Source organism: Salminus brasiliensis, chromosome 14 (genome assembly GCF_030463535.1).
Source record: "Salminus brasiliensis chromosome 14, fSalBra1.hap2, whole genome shotgun sequence".
Classification (NCBI taxonomy): Eukaryota; Metazoa; Chordata; class Actinopteri; order Characiformes; family Bryconidae; genus Salminus; species Salminus brasiliensis.
The window spans coordinates 27,678,982-27,697,963 of NC_132891.1; the positions used below are offsets into that span (position 1 = coordinate 27,678,982).

The following is an 18,982-nucleotide window of genomic DNA, read 5'->3' on the forward strand; positions in this document are numbered from 1 at the left end:
AGATTGGTGACAGTCTAAGACATCCCAGTTTTACCAGGTTTCTGTATTTGTTTTGTGTTCACATTTGACCCGTTCTTCTTAAAAGGAACAGCTTGGTAAAAAATAAGAAAGCACAATTTATCACTGACACCAAATTCAGTTAAACAGCCAAGACATGATTTATATCTGAAGTGTGCTTCTTCAGTTTACAACTGGAGATGCTCAGCTTTAACTTTTTATAAATAATAGACACCCTCATTTAGAACTGAGATTGGTTGTGATTCTAACAGCACACAGCAAAAAACTGTGTATGGGCATGCAAAGCTAGAATAAATTTGGGTAGTGTAAAATGTGCAACTGCATTACACTTGCACGCACGGTCATTTCCGGCTTTTGATTTCCAGCTTTGTGTGTTTCCAGTAATTGATGTTCACATGGGCATTCACAAACATGCCTTCCCGATTTTCCTGGAGCATCCATAGACCCGAGTGTCAGTAAGTTCATGTGCGGGGGTGTATTAGAAGTAGTAGTTGTTTGTTTGAGAGGACATGATCGATAACTCTCATTGCTGCTAGTGCAGGACTCACTGCTTCGCATTAAAAATTAATGTGTGCGTGTATGTGTGTGCGTGTATGTGTGTGTGCATTATGTGTGTACAAGGTGGCGGTCTATCCTAGAGTTGCCAGCTGTTTATCACTCCCTTCAGAAAAGTGTGGGAGGGGTTAGAGGCTAGGCAGGTTGCTATAGTAACCGTGGCTCGGATTGTGTCTGTTTTTTTGGAGCTGGGTTCCAGTGTGCTTGCACATCTGGATGCATTAGCAGTTTCGAAGGCAGTGATTGGACAGGAGGTTCTTTTATATAGCAATCATGAGATGGATTTGTATTTGTGTAGCACCTTCAATGCATTGAAATGTGGCTGCTTGTCATTCTTCATTCCTCAAACCATCATTTGCTCCTCTCTTTTTCTCCCTGTTTTTTACAGGGAGCTTTACATGTATAGCTCTTACATTTATTCATATGTCTACAAAACCCTCTCTCTATTTTTCTCTCTAATGGCCCACCATTCCTCAGCCTAATGCTGGAGGCTTAGGTGCAGAGACTTAATGTGAGCATTTATTTCCCATGTCACAATGCAGCTCCCATCTTTTTCCATCCATCCTCAGCTTGCTTCTTGCTTCTGCTATACCTCACTCTAACAGCACTGCACCACCTGATCTCTCCCTCTTACTCATGATGTGTTCAGGTGTTTCTTGTCAACTAATAAAGTTTTTTTTTAAAATATGTCGCCAGATCTTAACTGCCAGTTTCACATGTTTAGGTGATCATCTGTATTGCAGATGTATGTACAAAACCATAAACCATAAAAATGAGCAGTCCAGTGGACAAAGGCACTGCTGCTATGGTCAGACGATGGCTGCTTGCTATCAGCAGCCAGGGTCCAAGAGAGCACAATTGACCTTGTCCTCTCTAGTGTGATGTTGGTCATCACAGGCGTCTGGCTACCTAGCGATTGTACATCAGCGGCAGTTCGGAAAAAGGTGGTAGCTGGCTAAACATGTTAGAGGTGACATGTGCTAGTCTTCACCCTCCTGCTGTTGGGGTCATTGGTAGTGAAGGGGGAGTACATGAACAGGGGTTGGGCAATTGGTCTTCAAAATTGGGTAGAAAATGGGGTAAAATTAGTGGACAACATTTTTATAGATAATCACCCACCACTTGAGCTCTACTTTATAGTAAACTCAGATGTAGGCTGATGGCGGTGTTTATAGCAGCAGAGGCATTTTTGATTGAGACAAAATAATCTATGCAGAGCAATTCAATATCCAGCCTATGCCAAGAACTAATCTATGTCCCTTAACTCTCCACTCTTTAGGGCTTTTCTTGGCTGGTTCTGACCTGAATGAAAGATGAAGAAACAAATCCAGATATAGAGGAATAGATAAGAGTGGGAATGGTTAACACTGCATAAAGTGCAGGAATGAAGTAATCGCTTTACTACCAAACCTAGTACATCTAGCTACACTTAAAACAGACACTGTTATTTCTCAAGTGTTCCAAAGTTCATTGCCTTGGCCTAAAATCGGTGACAGATTTTGTCACAAGACAGCCTGAATGCACAACTATTTTCATAACATGATGCTGACATTACCAGATTTTGTTCGACTCTCTCCGAAAGCGACATTGGCCTCGTCAGAAGTGCAACTTTTGGCTGACTCCCGCTGGCTCTGCCTCTGCAAGGTTACATTTAGATTACATTAGAATTCATTACAGTTTTTCTTTTTCTCTCCTTTTGTTATGGAAATGATCCAGTGCCAAGAGTGAAGACAGCATCAGGAAGAAGTATTAACATAATAGGTTTGAAATTATAGATGCTGTTTCAAGAATCACATATTTATATAAAAATGGTGGTGGTGCTGTGCTGTGTGAAATTATAATACACTTGTTAGGAGCACACACTTTGTCCAGTGTGAATGTGTTTGCACACACATTTAGGCCTATATATACAGACACATGCATGCACACACACAGGCGGCTCACGGTGGGAGAACAGACTTCATTGTGTTGACCCACTGTGTTGAATGACTGCAGCGTTTGCTGGCCAACAGCTGCTCTAGACGCAAACCCAAACTATTTTCTGCTTGTTTATAACAGCCCCCATCTCTCATTCTTGTCCCTTTCTTTCTTTTTTCTTCCTTCTCTTCCATTTGTGATACATGATACACACAAGTAAACTCTTTTCAGTAGGAAATGGATGTAGATTATAGAAGAGAACATGAGAACATGAAATAGAATGGTGTAGCTAAATGCCTGCTGGTGTAGGTAAATGCCTGCAGGTATATCGTTTTACTATATCTGCGGTCATATCTACCTCACATGCACACCCTTATAAGTAAGGTTTTTAAACCATTTTGCTTTCTTCATTTGTATAAATGCATCTCTTCCCAAGTAAGACAGGGATTCTCAAAATTGTGCAACTTGCAGCCCATACAACTACACAAGTTTTCACGACCTGTTTCAACCGATAATAATTCAACCGAACTGATTGTTTAAAATACAACAAAATATTGTACATTGATCAGTTCAGCCTATTGAGGTTTGTTTGTTTTAATTTTTAAGGATTTTCTGTTTATTTCCATTTATCCATGATAGATGAATTCCATATGATTTAAAAAGAAAACGTTTTATATGGACTTGTGCTGAAAATATAAGCATAACTAGATAGCTTTGCTATTTTTGTCTAATTAATCAACAGACTTGACCTAAATGATGATGATGATGGTTTATGTTTGCAAACAGTTATCAGTAGTTCTAATGTTAAAACCTATATCCAGTGGGCTCCACAATTGTCTGTGCTCTCTCCAGGTATGTAGATGGTGCTCTCTTACCGCATCACTATTAAGCTGTGTTGGTCGGCACAGGCGTCTGTTTGCTGGTGCGGTGGAGGTGAGGATCCGGCACTTTCCTCCAAGCATGTTGGCTGCCCAAAAATGCCAGTCTGGCGGCAATTTGAATAGAGGCAGTGGCTGGCTTCGCTTGTAACAGAGAAGAGAAGGCATGTTTTAAGCCCTTATCCTCCTAGTGCTGAGAGCATTGTACAAATTGATGGGATGATGGTCAGTACCAAATTGGGAGAAACAAAAAAAGAATAAATCAGTTAAAAAAAAAAAAAAAAAAAACAGCCAACAAACCCCTTACAGTGCCACCAAACTTTTAGGACTTGTTTGGTTAAACTTGATCTCTATAAACGTATTGCGCTATGTTCAGATGCAGAAAAACCAGATGAAAATTTGCGGTAAGGTCTCAAGAGATGTGTTATTGTTTAACAAAAGCAGCAGACATTGCAGCTAAATGGAAACACGAGCCTGTGCTAAACGTGTGCTGACACAATATTTACCAACAGTATAACACTATTTTAGCTCTTGGGAGTGCAAATGAGAAGCATCAGGGCAATATATGACATATTGTATGCTCACAGTCTGTGCAGAATGTACTATAGAATGTTCTGTCAGGAACTAAATTAATTTATTAGAACTGTCCTTTCAAACACTGCTCCTCACAAGTTTGCATGATCAGTGGAAGCCTTTATAATAAGTTAAACATTAATTTCAGACTCATAATATTGTTGTCACACCATAGCATCTCTTATACTGCTGCTTTTACCTAAATCAGGCTCACTGTGTTGGCAAACTACATTAATTGTAAAATCTTTTTAACGCTTGCTTTGGTACATTTGACCAGTAGTGTACACATTGTGGAAGTGTGGAAGCAAGAAGATCCTGCTTAGCACTTAACACACACACACACACACACACACACACACACACACACACACACACACATATACACCTGCTGGGGCTTTATCACCAGGCTCTGCAGCTGTCCCTTCCCCATTACTTTTTTATCAGCTGCTAACATGTCCATTCATCTGCCTCAGTGAGAGTTAGCCTGTACTAATATTAACCCCCCACAGGCACTCTGGGAGATGTAGTCTAACTTATCAGTGATGACCATTCTCTTCGCTTGCAAGGCACTATCCCAAAGACTACACCAGGGAGCTTGGGAGCTCTTATCTGCCAGTGGGACAGTTTGTCTTGCCTTAGTGCAGGCTCAGAGGCTCGAAGGCTAGTGTTAGTAAGATGCTGGGAGACATTGCACAGTACATTGTCCATTCAATGTTTGAAATTTCAGAATAGCTGTCAATGGCTCCACTTGATGGAGAAAGCTGTATGGTATCAAAGATATTAACCATTAGTGTCAAATATCTGAACAAATTATTTGTTTATTAAAATGTATGTGTATATATATATATATATATATATATATATATATATATATATATATCAAAGTGTATATACAGTTGTACAATTAAAAAATAAAATAACAAAAATACTTAATATGACGAACCACAATTTAGTTGTGTCTAGCCATTAGGCAGACTTGCTTTGTGTGCCTGGCCCCTGGCGGGTTGTTTGATAGCAGGCTGGACTACAGCTCGTATGTGCTGGACTCATTACTTTAGACCACCTGTTTATCCTGGGGCACAAAGAGAAAGAGGGAGGGATAGGGAGAAGGGGGTGTCCCCTGCAGTTAACTTTCATGTGTGGTGTTGAGTGACACTGTATGCGTGTGTAAACACTGTGTGTGCAGGCTTGCATGCGTGTGTGGGTGCTTGTTTTCGAACATTTCCAGGACAAAAATGCTGACTTTGTAGATTTCCTGGGGAAAGCAGGGCTAACCTACAATGTCCCCGAAAGTTCTTTGTTTCAGTCAACCATTTCTTGTTGGTTAGGGTTGGGGTCAGTTGTTATAATGTATATGTAATTGTTCAAAGGTTTGGACCCCCTAGTCAAATTACATGTTTTGTTGATTTTCCAGGTGAACATCAATATACTTCCTTAGATCGCACTTCTGTGCTTATTGCTAAAATAACCCTATTCAAAATAGAACATTTGAAATATGTTTTTATGTTATTTTTTTAATTGACAAAAATGAATCTGTAAAATTTGCAGAAATTGCAATATATTTGTAATATATGTGTCCAGACCTTTGTATAAGCCTGCATACATACTACACATACTACACTAGGGACACATGTACACCACACCACGTCCTTACAACGTATAAAAACAGTTGTGTGTGTGTATGTGTGATTCATTGTGCAGAAATGAAAAACCAGACAACAGCAGGGCTGTTGGTCAGTGACGGCTGAATGCCTACCTTTGTTTCGTGGGGGACAGGTGGAGCTCCACTGCAACATTTAGCATGGCTATACATCACACATGCGAGACACATACACATACACACACACACACACACACACACACACATATGCAAACACACACAGCAGGACCTTAAGTATTATTACACCTCTCTCATTACTCAAAGCCCGGGTCTTTCACTCCATTCTCTCTAAAAAATGTTTGAGAAATGGAACAGAAGGCTTTCTGCTCTGATGAGAAGCAGTTACAGAATGCCTGGTGGATTTAAATGCACTTGACTTTCAAAGTACACAATACTAAGCTATTATAGAAATTACGAAGTTATATGTAAATACTGTTTCTGAGAACCAACTTTGCATGTACCTGCCCATTTTGCTTACTGCAGATAAGCACCGCCCACTCACATCACAGTTCTCAGGAGTGCATAAACTCTGCTTTTGTAAGCGCAGTGCAGGACAGCCAATTAGAACAGAGCTTATTTATCTTGTATTTGTCTTGAAGGTGTAGTACCGGATACATCCTGTTTAAAGAGAACATAGAATGGACAACCTAAGCATAGTTTGGTACATATTTGGTACATGTTTGTTTGATAACAACACTGTTGGTTATTCTTAAGCAAATCCCACATAAACGAAAAAAGACTGAAAACCAATTTTTCGCCTCTTTCTCTCATATTGGTACTGACAATTGACCTACTTGTTCCTAACTCCCCTTCGCACTAGCACTGCTGCCTACACTAGGAAGGGAAGGACTTAACTCCACCGCACCAGCTAATAGATGCCTCTGCTGGCTAATATTGTTTAAAAAAGAGCGCCATCTACCCACCCAAAGAGAACACAGTCGATTGTTCTCTCTCAGATTTGGAATTCGAACTTGCAACCCCCAGGCCATAGTGGTATCGATTTAGACCCCAATTTAGACCCCAAACACTGTTATGTTTCAATTTTGACTTTATTATATCCACTCCCAGACCACTAGCTAAAGCCATTGTAGCCTTAGTCAAATCTGTGATCCAGGAAAAATATGGTGTTTTTGATACTTATAGTCTCTGTTTTCTGAGATAATCTATGTCAAGATTGTGCTCAGGTGCTCAGCATTCACATCATTGCCAGACGGTCTACGGCCTCCGGTCTCACTGACTTTGGACTTACCGTGTATTCTGTGACGTTTCGCAGTGCTTAATGTCATCAAATCACATCTGCAAGGCCACGCAGTTGCAAGCATATAGAAATTATCAGTGATAGAATACATAATCTGTTTTCATGGTTGACAAAGATACCAAAATTCAAAACTGGAAGCAAGACACACAGCACTAAGATGTACGTTCTCATCACCCAATCCGATCATTCAGGCTTTGCTCTGCAGGATTGGTTAGACCGGTGTTTTTCACCCCTGGTCCTGTTGGCCTGCCTTGTACATTTTAGTGCTTTTCCTGCTCCCTGATTCACCTGATTCAACTAATCAGCTCATTGACAAACCCTTTCAGAGTATCAAAGGGTGAGTTAAAGCAGGGAGTCTACTAAAATGTGCAGGTAAGGGTGCCTCCAGGACCAGGGTAGAGAAACCAGGATCAAGGTTAGTCATATATTTGGATCTCACAGACTACAAAACATTAAAACAGAGTTTCATTTCTGATAACTGACCTCTCCTTTAACGCAGATCAACAGATGATACCAATGTAAAGAAATGGTGACAGAAAAAAATAAGGGGGTGGGAAGTAACATACGTCCTATGTCTTGAAAGGCCCCAGGAGTCTTGTGACCCCTCACACAATGTGCTATATTTCTCCTGTGTGTGTGTGTGTGTGTGTGTGTGTCTCTCTCTCTCTGTTTTAATGGTTCCAGGTGCACTTTATGGCCTCTTTGGAACAAAAGAAGACCTTGAAATTCCGTCTGTATAATCAGAACAGAAAAAAATAAAATAAAATAAGAAAGTTAGTACAATAAACTAAAAATGAATTAATAGAAAAAAAACTGAAAAAGCTGGAGCATGGTAGTGGCATGGTTGTCGCAGCAACGCTGCCCTAGCTTGCCGGGCGGCCAGCAGGAGGATGCACGTGCGAGTGGTGAGGGGCATAGTGGGTCAGTGGACAAAACGAGCAGCGTCTCTGGAGCCCGCTCTTTGTCTGCTGCTCGCACTCCAGTGTTCGTGTGTGTCTGTGTGTGTGTGTGTTCACATTTATGAGACATCAAAAGGCCTTCTGAGAGGAGGAACAGTTTGTACATGTTTGTCAGCAGTTGAAGAGAGCGTACATTTATGAATGTGCACCACATTAGCAAAAAGCAAAACGATTGGGAATAAATGCAGTGTGTGTGTGTGTGTGTGTGTGTGTGTTTGTGTGTGTGTGTGTGTGTGTGTGAACTTTGTGTGCTAATGCAGTTTGCATTGTTTCTTTGGCTATGGCAGTCATGTAGTTGTACCTAATTGAATGAGGAGCCACACACTAAAGTCAGCACTTGGAAACTGTGAAACACTGAACACAATCCAATCCGCAATGTTCCAAAATGTAGTAGAAATCCTTCCCTGGACGGTAAACACAATTACCAATACATTAAATTTACATTTTTGTGTATGTGTCTGTGTGTGATGCACATGTGTGTGGGTGTATGTGAGAGTGGCTCATACAAAATGTCATTGTGCTGAAGTTGTTCTGTGTCAGCCTCACAGCTGCACTGACTGGGCTTAGTCTCTGAGCTAAGCTTCAAAATACACACACACACACACACACACACATCCACTGCACCAGTTGTCTTGCTGCACACACTCCTTGCCTGTCATCTGTCATCCAAACCTGCCAAATGTAACAAACATACATGTTTAGATTTGTTTTGTTTTTTTAACATGGAGACATGGAGTAAATGCACAGTATACATACATACTAAAACTCTATATATAATGAACCTACTCCTAGATCTGACTAACCCTCTCTAATATCAGCAATAAGACATGTTTTTGAACATTCTGTTCAAAACATGTAAAACATGTACTTTGCGGAAAAAACTGTTTGCTGAATCAGCAAGTAATTTGATGCTGACATGTTACCTTGCTTTTCTCAGTTTTTTGGCTTTTTTTCAATGTAGGTTATTGGTGAATACTAAAAACCTATGCGAACAACACAGAAAGACGCTGAAATTTGTGTCCATTAATATTTTTACTGTTCATCTTTCACAACTCACATCACAATCCTTGGATTTGTCTGTTTGTGTATTATCTGTTCTGAATAAAAGACGTGTTTTGGCGGTTGCCTGCTGTTCCTGTCCTCTGGAGATGACAGGAATCAATATTCCTCCTATCTGACCCTTATCTGCTTTCCACTGGAGCCAATTAACAGCCCACTTTGAACGCCCCACTGTTGCGTCTGACCAGAGGAACAAAAAAATCCTTCCTTCAGCTGTATGAGAAGTCAATGAAAGCTCACATTTCACACTTCAGTTGGACTTGTCAGTAAATGCCAAATGACTGTATTGTGCAGGTTTGAAAATCAAATCTGATCGGACTGTCTGATCTCCGCAGGTGACCCAGGTGCCCATCGAGTCGTGCGAGCAGTACGGGACGTGCCAAGAGTGCCTGAGCTCTGGAGACCCGCACTGTGGCTGGTGTGTGCTGCACAACATGTAAGTGCCCTCTCTGCGCGCTCAACACACTCAAGCTGTGGTCTCAGTGGCGGTCCTAGTACCAGTGACAATAGCATGTTTTAACAGGCGGTGTTCACTACAGGTTCTACAAAGTGTTTACTTGTACACTTCCATGTCTTGTATTTCTCACATTTTGCAAGACGTGACCGTAGGTTTTGACTGTATGACTTCCCATAAGAGACTGAGCACGCTAACTAATCCCCAATAGTGAGTAGGGTGTATGACTGCCACCTGGTGGTTAATTTGGACAGCCACAGTCATATTCATCAAGTCAGTCAGTTTGAGTCTCCTGTGTCTTGCTGTTCAGTTAAATTTGTCCTTATTTGTAAAGTGATCTTAACAAAAAACACTGACTGAGAGGAACCAAGGACAAGGTGGAAAGGAGAAACCTTTCTCAGGCAAACAGGACAAACAGTGATGAGAATGCCAGATGTTTTCTCTAAGATCAAACATAAGATTAATGAGATAAACTGGTTTAGGAGAACATGGAAGGCAGAACAGCATTGCTCCTGGATAGTTTCAAAAGATTTTATACTAGAATAAATCAGATCAATCACCTTTCCCTGTTGGAGGTCCCATTTTTGGGTGCTAGATCCCCTCTCCTCTCGTTTACAACACAAAGAAAACACCTTTATCCTAATAGACCTGTCAGCTCGATCTGCTAGCATTTTCTTAATGACAGCTGTGCTGTGAAAAAGTGCACTTAAAGTAATTTACATGGCCCCTGCAGCGGGACGGTGACAAATAATAGCCAGAGTGCAAGATAATTCAGTCTCCCTCTCTGTTTTTCTCACTCTCTCTCTTCAGCACTGCTCTCGAGGCAGCCCAGACCCCCTCCTTCGCTAGCAGGGAGCATGCCAGAACAGTAGCATTAAGTGCTATTAGCCTCAGCATGTTTTAATCTCTGTCACGCTCATCAGATTGTGAAATGTATTGTTTTATTAATGTTTGGACTCTTGGCTGGGGGTAGGCAAAAGGGTGTTGCATTGTTGGCTTTATGCAGGATGGGCCATTAAGAGTGTGCTCATAGTGATAAAGGCTCTACTAAGGCTATATGGCCTACACTACTGTTATCTGATTAAACACAAAATCACACACACTCACACACACACACATCTGTCAAGTGCCTGTAAAGTTGTATAGAATCACACACACATATGCGCACACACGCATACACACCCACACCTGTCACAGTGTCTCTGAAGCTGTATAGAATCATACACACACACACACACAAACAGACATCTGTCAGATTGTCTTTAAAACTGAGTAGAATCTTAAACACACACAGTATTTGTTCAAACACATTTTCATCTGTCACAGTGTCTGCACAGTGTCCGTAAAGCTGTATGGTGCTCACAGTGACTCCTCTATTACAAACACACACACACACACACACACAAGAGAGCACATGGAATCTTGTGTACTGTGAATCTTTTTCAGCAACACAAAGCAGCACTGCAACATTACTGCTATCTATCTCTACCTTCTTCATGTTTCTCTCCCTCTCTGTCCTTCTCTGTCCTGTCTGTCCCCTCCCCCACCTCTCTCTCCTTACCGCGTGGCATCACTCTCTCGTGTGCCCCAGCTGTGGCCGCAGTGGGCACATTTTCCACAATCAGTGTTGACTTGATGAAATTAAGCCCCCCTTCCTCGCTCATGTTTGCTCATTTCTCACTCTCCAAGACCCCCCTCTTCCCCCAGGACAGTCTCCCTCCAAATATGAGAGAGAGAGAGACAGAGAGAGATAGATAGCGTTCCATGAATAATCTCTCACGCCTTTGATCAATCCTTTGCAGATGCTGAGAATGGGTGAATGTGAATGGGTCTCTCTCTCTCCCTCTCTCCCTCAGTATTCGTTGCATGTTCCAAGCTCCTCGATAGCAGCGAGGCTGAGCTAGGCTGTGTAATTAGGAACATGGCAGCACATTAGCATGATCCAGCTCCAGCGCCAAGCTGAAGGAGGTGGTCAGGACCCTCATTCCCTCTTTTTCTCACTCTCTGCCTATTTTTTCTCTCTTTTTCACTCACCTCCCCTTTGCCTCAGAGTGGTGCGATCCGCAGACAGCCCCTCTAATTACCGGCAGCTGCTACTTGCAGAGTGAAAGGAAAACGAAGAAGGAGAGGAAGAAAAAGTGAGCAGAGTCTAGAGAGACAGGCAGAGAAGCAAGTTTGATTCGGCCCCGTCGGGGGCCACACAAAAGCAGCCTGCGTTTAGATCGCAGGACGCAAAAACAACCTTTCTGTCTGAAGTACACTCAGAACTGGTGGGTGTGGATAAGAGTGCTAAGTGCATACTTTGGCTGCGGCCTGCATTATGTACACTTTAGCTACTTCCCAGAGTTTAAGCTAATGGCTGTATTTGCATTGCAGGCTTGCAGTGGAAGCATTCTGATAGTTTTTTTGTTTGTTTGTTTTTTTCTTTTTTTTTATGATCTGAGGTTTTAGCTGCGTGAACACAAATAAATCAGATCTTTTTAAATCAGATTTGCAACACTTTGACGCTGTTTACACCTGGTCACTTCATGGACATCAGGATTATATTAGTATCGTGTGAATGCACCCAAGACACATTTAAAACCACGTTATAAACACACCCATCTCTCCAGGATGCATTCAACAACTGAAACACCAGTTATATTTGCCATTCTTTCCCACACAGTCAGACCTAACCTGAGATGCAATTGACTACCAAATATAAACATCTTATCAGGGTACAATCTAGATAAATGGGGTCTTTTATAACTGGATAAACATTAAAATAGACCACCATTAGGCTCCTTTAAGCAATAAATCATAAGACAATAAGCAGTCCGTCTCGCCCTTCTGATCCAGACCATTCACTGCTTCAGAAGATTTGATGGAGAATATAGAGTTAGAAGTGGATAGAGAAAGCAAGAAGGATTCGAAAAAGAGAGGGGAAAGGTTTGCTTTCAGATAATCCGGATTATTTGCCAGTGAAGAATGCTATTATCCTGGGCACAATCTGATTGGCCAAGCTCCAGCAGGATCAAAGGTCACTGGAGTTCCTTAAATATCTTCTGTAATGCACTCAAGCAGACTCAGAAATAGAGAAGAGTGGATGGAGTAGCTGTTTTACGACAGTGTAAAGGAGTTGTATTTATGGCTAACAATGGGTTATAAGAGATTATGCAATGGGTGTGTGTGTGTGTGTGTGTGTGTGTGTGTGTGTGTGCGTGTGTGTGTGTGTCCAGTCCGGAGCTGGCATCTTGTTTGCATGGCCACTGCAGGCGATCCAGAGATGAGACGATTCTCACAGCAGGAGCCAGCCTTTGATCTCTGCTGTGGGGAGACACAAACACACACACACTCTCACTTATCCATCTTTCTCTCTTTCTCTCTCTGTGTTTTTGTTTTCTAGAGAATAGTTCCTCTCTCCATTCAGTCTTGCTTTGTACCACATAGTCAACCCTTAGCCTGCCCTGAATATCAAACTTTTTCTCTCTCCCCATTTCTCTTCCTTTTCTCCTCTGTCTCTCCCCCTCGCTCATTCTCTCATTCTTCTGTCTCACTCTCTATACTTTGTCTTCTTCTTTCCATCAATCTAAAGTTTTCCCTCAAAGAAATGTTCTCTTTTGCCTAAAAATCAACACAATGACTTCACTCATGATCCAGTACTTAATGATAGAACCCTATTGATCGGCCAGTGAGTGACAGCAGTAAGTGTGAGTAAAGTTATTTGGTTTTATGAGCCTGAAAGCAGCAAGTGCAAAATCGAACATGGAATGTCCAGTGCAACACTACTCCTAACCTCCTAACGGTATTTACATAAACGGTTAAGCTACCGTCAATACCCAGCTGATCAGAAGGACTCGAATTCACCAGCCCTCTTATAGCAATCAAGCATCCATATTCAAGTAGTATAAGTCACTACAATAACAATAATCATAGCGCTGGGGTCATTACACAGTTCAGCAGTTCAGTCTTCACCATGTTCATATTGACCACTGATCACGCAGGCCTGCGTTAGCATGCAAGCAGATCACAGGCTGCATCTATTAGTTTGCCAAATGGGCTTCTAATTACATATCGATCTCCAGTGTGGATGGCACAACGTGTCTGTGCGTAAGGCTGTGCGCCCTGCTCCTGCAGACAGGATTGATATTAATGAAGGAGTATTTACAGCTGAGACTGGCAAGAGCGAGAGGAGATGGATGTGAGAGGAGAGAGAGAGAGAAAGAGTGCTGCTTCTCACTGCAATCTGCTTTTGACTGTTGTAATAGGTGAAGGTGAAATTATTAGCAAAAGCAAGTAGTTTAATGATGGAGGAGCTGTGATTCATCTCTTCTCTACTCTGCTCAAACTTGCTGTTCTCTACTCAAACTCACCTACCACTACTCTTCTCAGACCCACCCTCCTCTACTCTTCTCAGACCCACCCTCCTCTACTCTACTCAGACCCACCCTCCTCTTCTCTACTCAAACATGCTCTTCTCTACTCAAACATGCTCCCATCTTCTCTACTCAAACCTGCTCTCCTTCTCTCTACTCAAACCTGCTCTTCTCTACTTAAACCTGCTTTTCTCTTCTCTACTCAAACTTGCTGTTCTTTACTCTTCGCAAACCTGCTCTTCTTCTCTCTACTCAGACCTGCTCTCCTTTATACGTTACATTACTTAACCCCCAAACCTTCTTATTTCCTCCACTTTTCTCTCCTCTCCTCTAGCTTAGCTGTCTGTCTTCTGTCTCAACAAAGCCTTAGTAATGTTGTCTGGGTGTGTAATTGTTCCCCTCTCCCTCGCTGTTTAAAATGTCCACCAAACCCACCCCCTTTTTCCACACACACATGCATACACACCTGAGGCGGCCTGCAGTCAATCAGGCTGCCTCACCACACGCCTTTCAGCACTACAGGGACCAAGGATGGGAAAAGGATGGGAACGGGGGAAGATGGTAGCAAGGAAAGGATTTTTTCTGTCATCTATCTCCGCTTGTCAAGTATCTGTGTGTGCTTGTGTGTGTGCGTGTGCATGCAGGGCTTTGTGTGTGAAAAGACAATGTAATTGCCTGTCTAAAACACAGGGCTAAAAGCAGGCAGTAGAGGAAAGCCCAAAGGTTAGCCCACCACCACCATTACCTTTCCTTGTCAGTTGAACACACAGGCGCACAAACGACAGCAAGATAAGAAAAAGTACATATATGTGACACCTGCTTTAGCAAGGCTCTTCAATTCACGTCCCAGAGGGCTGATGGCACATAAAATACACCTGACGCAACTCTGTTAATTACCAGGGCTAGTTAGTGTGTTCTAAAAAGGAAATCCAGATATTTTGACTTGCACACCCCTAAGTCCTAAGCTGCCTCACTCACAAACACAAGTCTCTGTAGATGGAGCCTTTATCTGCACTGTTCTCTTTCTCTGGCTGTTTGTGTGTACGTGTGTATTCATTATGAATTGTGTGTGTGTGTGTGTGTGTGTGTGTGGTCTGTACCTATAAAAGCAATCCACACAGCCTGTTAGACGGCCCTGAGCCGCCACGAGACAGACAAAGCCCCAGCCAGCCACACAGACATACGGGGCCAGATAGACTGACACTGAGAGGCAGGTGGGGTGGGCACACACTTCAATTAATGAGAGAAAGGAGAGGAGGATCTCTAACTACACACACACACGCACACACACAGACACACATATAAACATTCACACACACATTTAATGGCCATCTATCAGCACCATGGCAACCGCAGCATCCCCATACCCTCTCCACCCCCAAAATAAAAATCAATGCTTTGGCAGCTTAGTTGCAATGCACACGCACACACACACATTTTCAGATGGTAAAGTATTCACAAGCCATCCTAGACATCTGAAAGCACATTAAGTGTCATTTTCCCTGGAGCATTAGGGATGTAAAAGAGATGTGGCAAATTGCAAGTCGACATGCTCCCTGTCAGAAAGGCTGGGGCTAGAAAAAGAGAGATGGAAAGGGAGCGAGGAAAAAAGGGATAGAGGAAACAAGTGAACATCAAAACAAAGAGAGGCTTCAAAAAGCATAAGCATACAATTAAAAGAAACAAAACAGTGCATCATGTACCCTTTAAAATAAAGGGTTCTGTAAAGTGATGCCTAAAGAACCTTTCGTTGGGTGGTTGAAAGGCATACTCAACATTTTTTTTTTGCTTCTAATACCTGCCGCACCTTTATCATAGTTGTTAATAATTGGAAAACAACAAAACAAAACCTGTTGACTCAAAACACACTTACATTAGAAAGCAGTGGGCCGTCCTTTTGGCTTCTTTTATTTTGCCAGATGGTACAGCAGTTTAACACTTAAATACTATGGAAAGCAGGTCTTACTGTAGTCATTAAGCTATTTGGTTATCAGATAGTGGCACTCCTCGCAGACTTACATGGCCCGCTTTCATTCTCCCCTACAGCAAGTACTCAAATTACCTTTAATGCGTTTTTCTGCCATGGCGAGCTCTGAGTTGAACCATTCGCTGTAAGGAGTACTCCAGAGACCGAGGATCTTTTGAACCCTGAAAGAGTACTAGTTTCCCATTCTTGTTCGCTGTTTCACACGCAGAGCTGCCGTTGACACATTAACTACTGATCTGAATTCTTTAGACTCCACTGACACCATATCATTCCCAGGAGTGTTCTTAACCTTATCTTATCTATTTTGCCATACATTTGGAGGCTTGTCACAGTGTTCCCTTTAATTTATTAAAATCAGCCCCAGAGTAGTTGAGACACATTCATGCCCATGTTGGGTGCAGTACAATGTGACTAAGCGTGTACACGTTCAGAACTACATTTAAATCATAAAGGATTTATTTTGTGAAGTGAAAAAACATGAATGAAGTCTAAAGCATATTCCTTGATCCTTGTTTTCTTGCTCACAATACTAGTTTGTGACACACACATAATAATAACCTATAGCCTTTGTTGAAAAGTCATGCTCTTTCATTGCAGCTCACATCATTAAAGTATAAAAGTCAGTTAAAAGGCAGGTTAAAGCAGCCACTTTTTCCCTTGCCATTAAAGGGTTAACCAGTGTGTAATGCTGCGTATATGTTATCTGGGTTGTCAGTAGATCTACTGATAGTGGCAAAAGTGCATTCAGGACCACGGACAGCTGCTGTGTGCTTCGGCTAAGTAGCATAGCAAGACAGTTCAAGAGAACCCAATAGATACATATCTTCTATTCCAGGTGGAAAAAGTCCCAGTACTCCTAAGTGTTTATGCGTCATTTCCACAATTTCCATATCGATCCCTACTGTGTACTGTGACTGAATGGCAATAAGGAATCATCATAATGAAACAGACCATTCAATGCTGATATTCTTTTGGACCTGCCATGTTAAGTGAGCAGTGTTACTGATGAGTTATTTCCTCCTTCTCCACAGGTGTTCTCAGAGAGATAGCTGTGAACGAGCCAATGAACCTTACCGTTTCGCAGCCACTCTGAACCAGTGCATGAAGGCCACCGTGTACCCTGACAGCATTGCAGTTTCCGAACCCAGTGTACCGGTGAGATTCACACACAGACACACACATTCAGAGGCATTTCTAGACATCTTACCAGTATAGGTCAAATGAATTTTCAGGAAGGATTAAACAGTAGAGGAGAATTTTTCTCTCTCTCTCTCTCTCTCTCTCTCTCTCTCTCTCTCTCTCTCTCTCTCTCTCTCTCTCTCTCTCTCTCACATTCTCTCTCTCAGCCAGGCTTCAACATTTAAATAGCTATGGAGTCTGTTGCTCTCTCTAGTGACTGTACACACAAATTGCCTAAATTCGTTCTGTATGGAGATGTGTTGATGTGCTGTTTATCTCGCCCGCTTTTCGGTTGAGCGGTAATGCGCAGTGTGGGTGGATGGGAGACTGAGTGAGTAGAGGCAAGGTGCATGTGTGGGTGAGATGCCAAAATGTGTGTGTGTAGGCTGATGTGGGAGTTTTGTTTGAGGAGAGGCTGGCGTGTATTCTGTGCCGGGTTAAGGACGGCCAGAGAGAGTGCTTTCAGTCTCTTCTTTTCTCTTTTCTTTTTTAAGCTTTTATTTTAAAAAAATCAACCCTTTCTGTCTCTCTCACACTCCTTTTGGATCATTCTTCGAGGAGCACTGATAAATGTTTGTGTTCCATTGTATTTCCAAGTCCATGTATCCATGTATTTAAAATGATAATCCAATTGACTGCTTTTACATCTAATGTTATATTTCATGTTACTCTCAGTAAACAAAAGCAAAGGCCTTTGTTCATTTGCAGTTTTAAATAAAAGCTATTTTAAGGCCTTTTGGGGACATCCATATCCAGTTAATCATCCTGCCATAATTTTATTCCCTTAAACAGACAAATACACACACATACCAAAGCACTTGGCTGGTTGGGTAAGGCTGCACGCTTTGAGTATCCGAATAAAACCAAGTTTGTGAAGTGCTGAGAGCTTATGCAGTGACGGAGGTAAACAAGCTGCTCTGCTTTACTCCGCCAGGCAACAGCAGCAGGGTCAGCAATGGGAAACTATCGTCATGACAACAAAGCCCGTCCACACAGGAGTACGAGAAAAGCAGCGAAAAGAATCAAATTACCTTTATTAAAAATGCTGCTGGCAATTAGACACCTCTACCCACACACAAGCAGAAAAGGCCAGAGAGCTAATGCACAACGAAAAGAGCAAAAAAAACAAAACATCATTACTACATGCGGATGCTCCATGGATTGTTTTTACAAATCAGGTTTTCTGAGTTACACAGATATAAGCCCAAAGTCTAGCCTGCCCTGGAGGAATTCAGGAATGTCCCAACAAATAGACAACAACAGCTTCTTCCAAATAGTTGGATGCAACTTCCTGTTCTATCTGCTTTCCTTGATTATGCTTGATCAGTTCTGACTAGCATGTGCATCCACATGACTGACAGATCAGGAAAAAATTAAAGAAAGCAAACAGGACAGGAAGTTCCAAGTCTCAAGTTGAGACCGGCTTTACTCACACATTTGGTTGGATTCCTCACTATTGTAAGTAGACAAATGTCCAACCATTTAAACTTTGTCGCAACCATCCCAGGCTGGGATACCCAGAGAGCATTATTGGCCTTCCAGTCTGGGTGGGTAACTTTACCCTTCCTCTTTCCCATTACTCAGAATAAGCTGTCATAAAAGAATCAGCAGTTAGCACTCTTCTCCAGGGATGATTAGCTTTTTCATGTTTAATGTTTTTATGTTTTAGCAGCAGTTCAAAAAGATGGTGGTAGACTCATGTGTCTTGGAGGAAGCACAGGCTTGCTTTTACTTTCCCAGTGATTGTAGTATTGTGTAATGGTCCTAGCAATGCACAATTGGCCTTTCTCTCTGGGAGAGAACATGTCTCTCTCTCTCTCTCTCTCTCTCTCTCTCGCTCTCTCTCTCTCTCTCGGGCTGGCATGGGCGTCTGCCAACCAAGAACTGGGTTCCCTGCGCTTTTCTCCGAGCACATTGGTTTTCCCGTGAAGTTGCATCGATGACAGTTCGAAAAGAAGCTGACTATGCATGTTTTGGAGGAGGCTTATATCAGTTCTTAACTTCCCAGTGTCAGGAGACAGAGGGGAGTACTAGGCTAGGTCTATCAATCTATCAGTCTGAGAATCAAAGCCTACAGAAAGCATAGCTGGGCTCTTGTCATCAATAGTCCAGGGCTCTAACCGCTGAGCC

At 42.2% G+C, this 18,982-nt stretch overlaps 1 protein-coding gene across 1 annotated transcript in view; it reads left to right on the forward strand.

Annotated features, from left to right (window-relative positions):
• Positions 1-18,982, forward strand: part of plxna2 (plexin A2) — a 217,876-nt gene that overhangs the window by 117,396 nt on the left and 81,498 nt on the right. The window contains exons 5-6 of the mRNA XM_072656506.1: positions 9,213-9,313; positions 16,705-16,828. Of these exons, the coding sequence (XP_072512607.1) occupies positions 9,213-9,313; positions 16,705-16,828 (225 nt within the window). The remainder of the gene's footprint in view (positions 1-9,212; positions 9,314-16,704; positions 16,829-18,982) is intronic.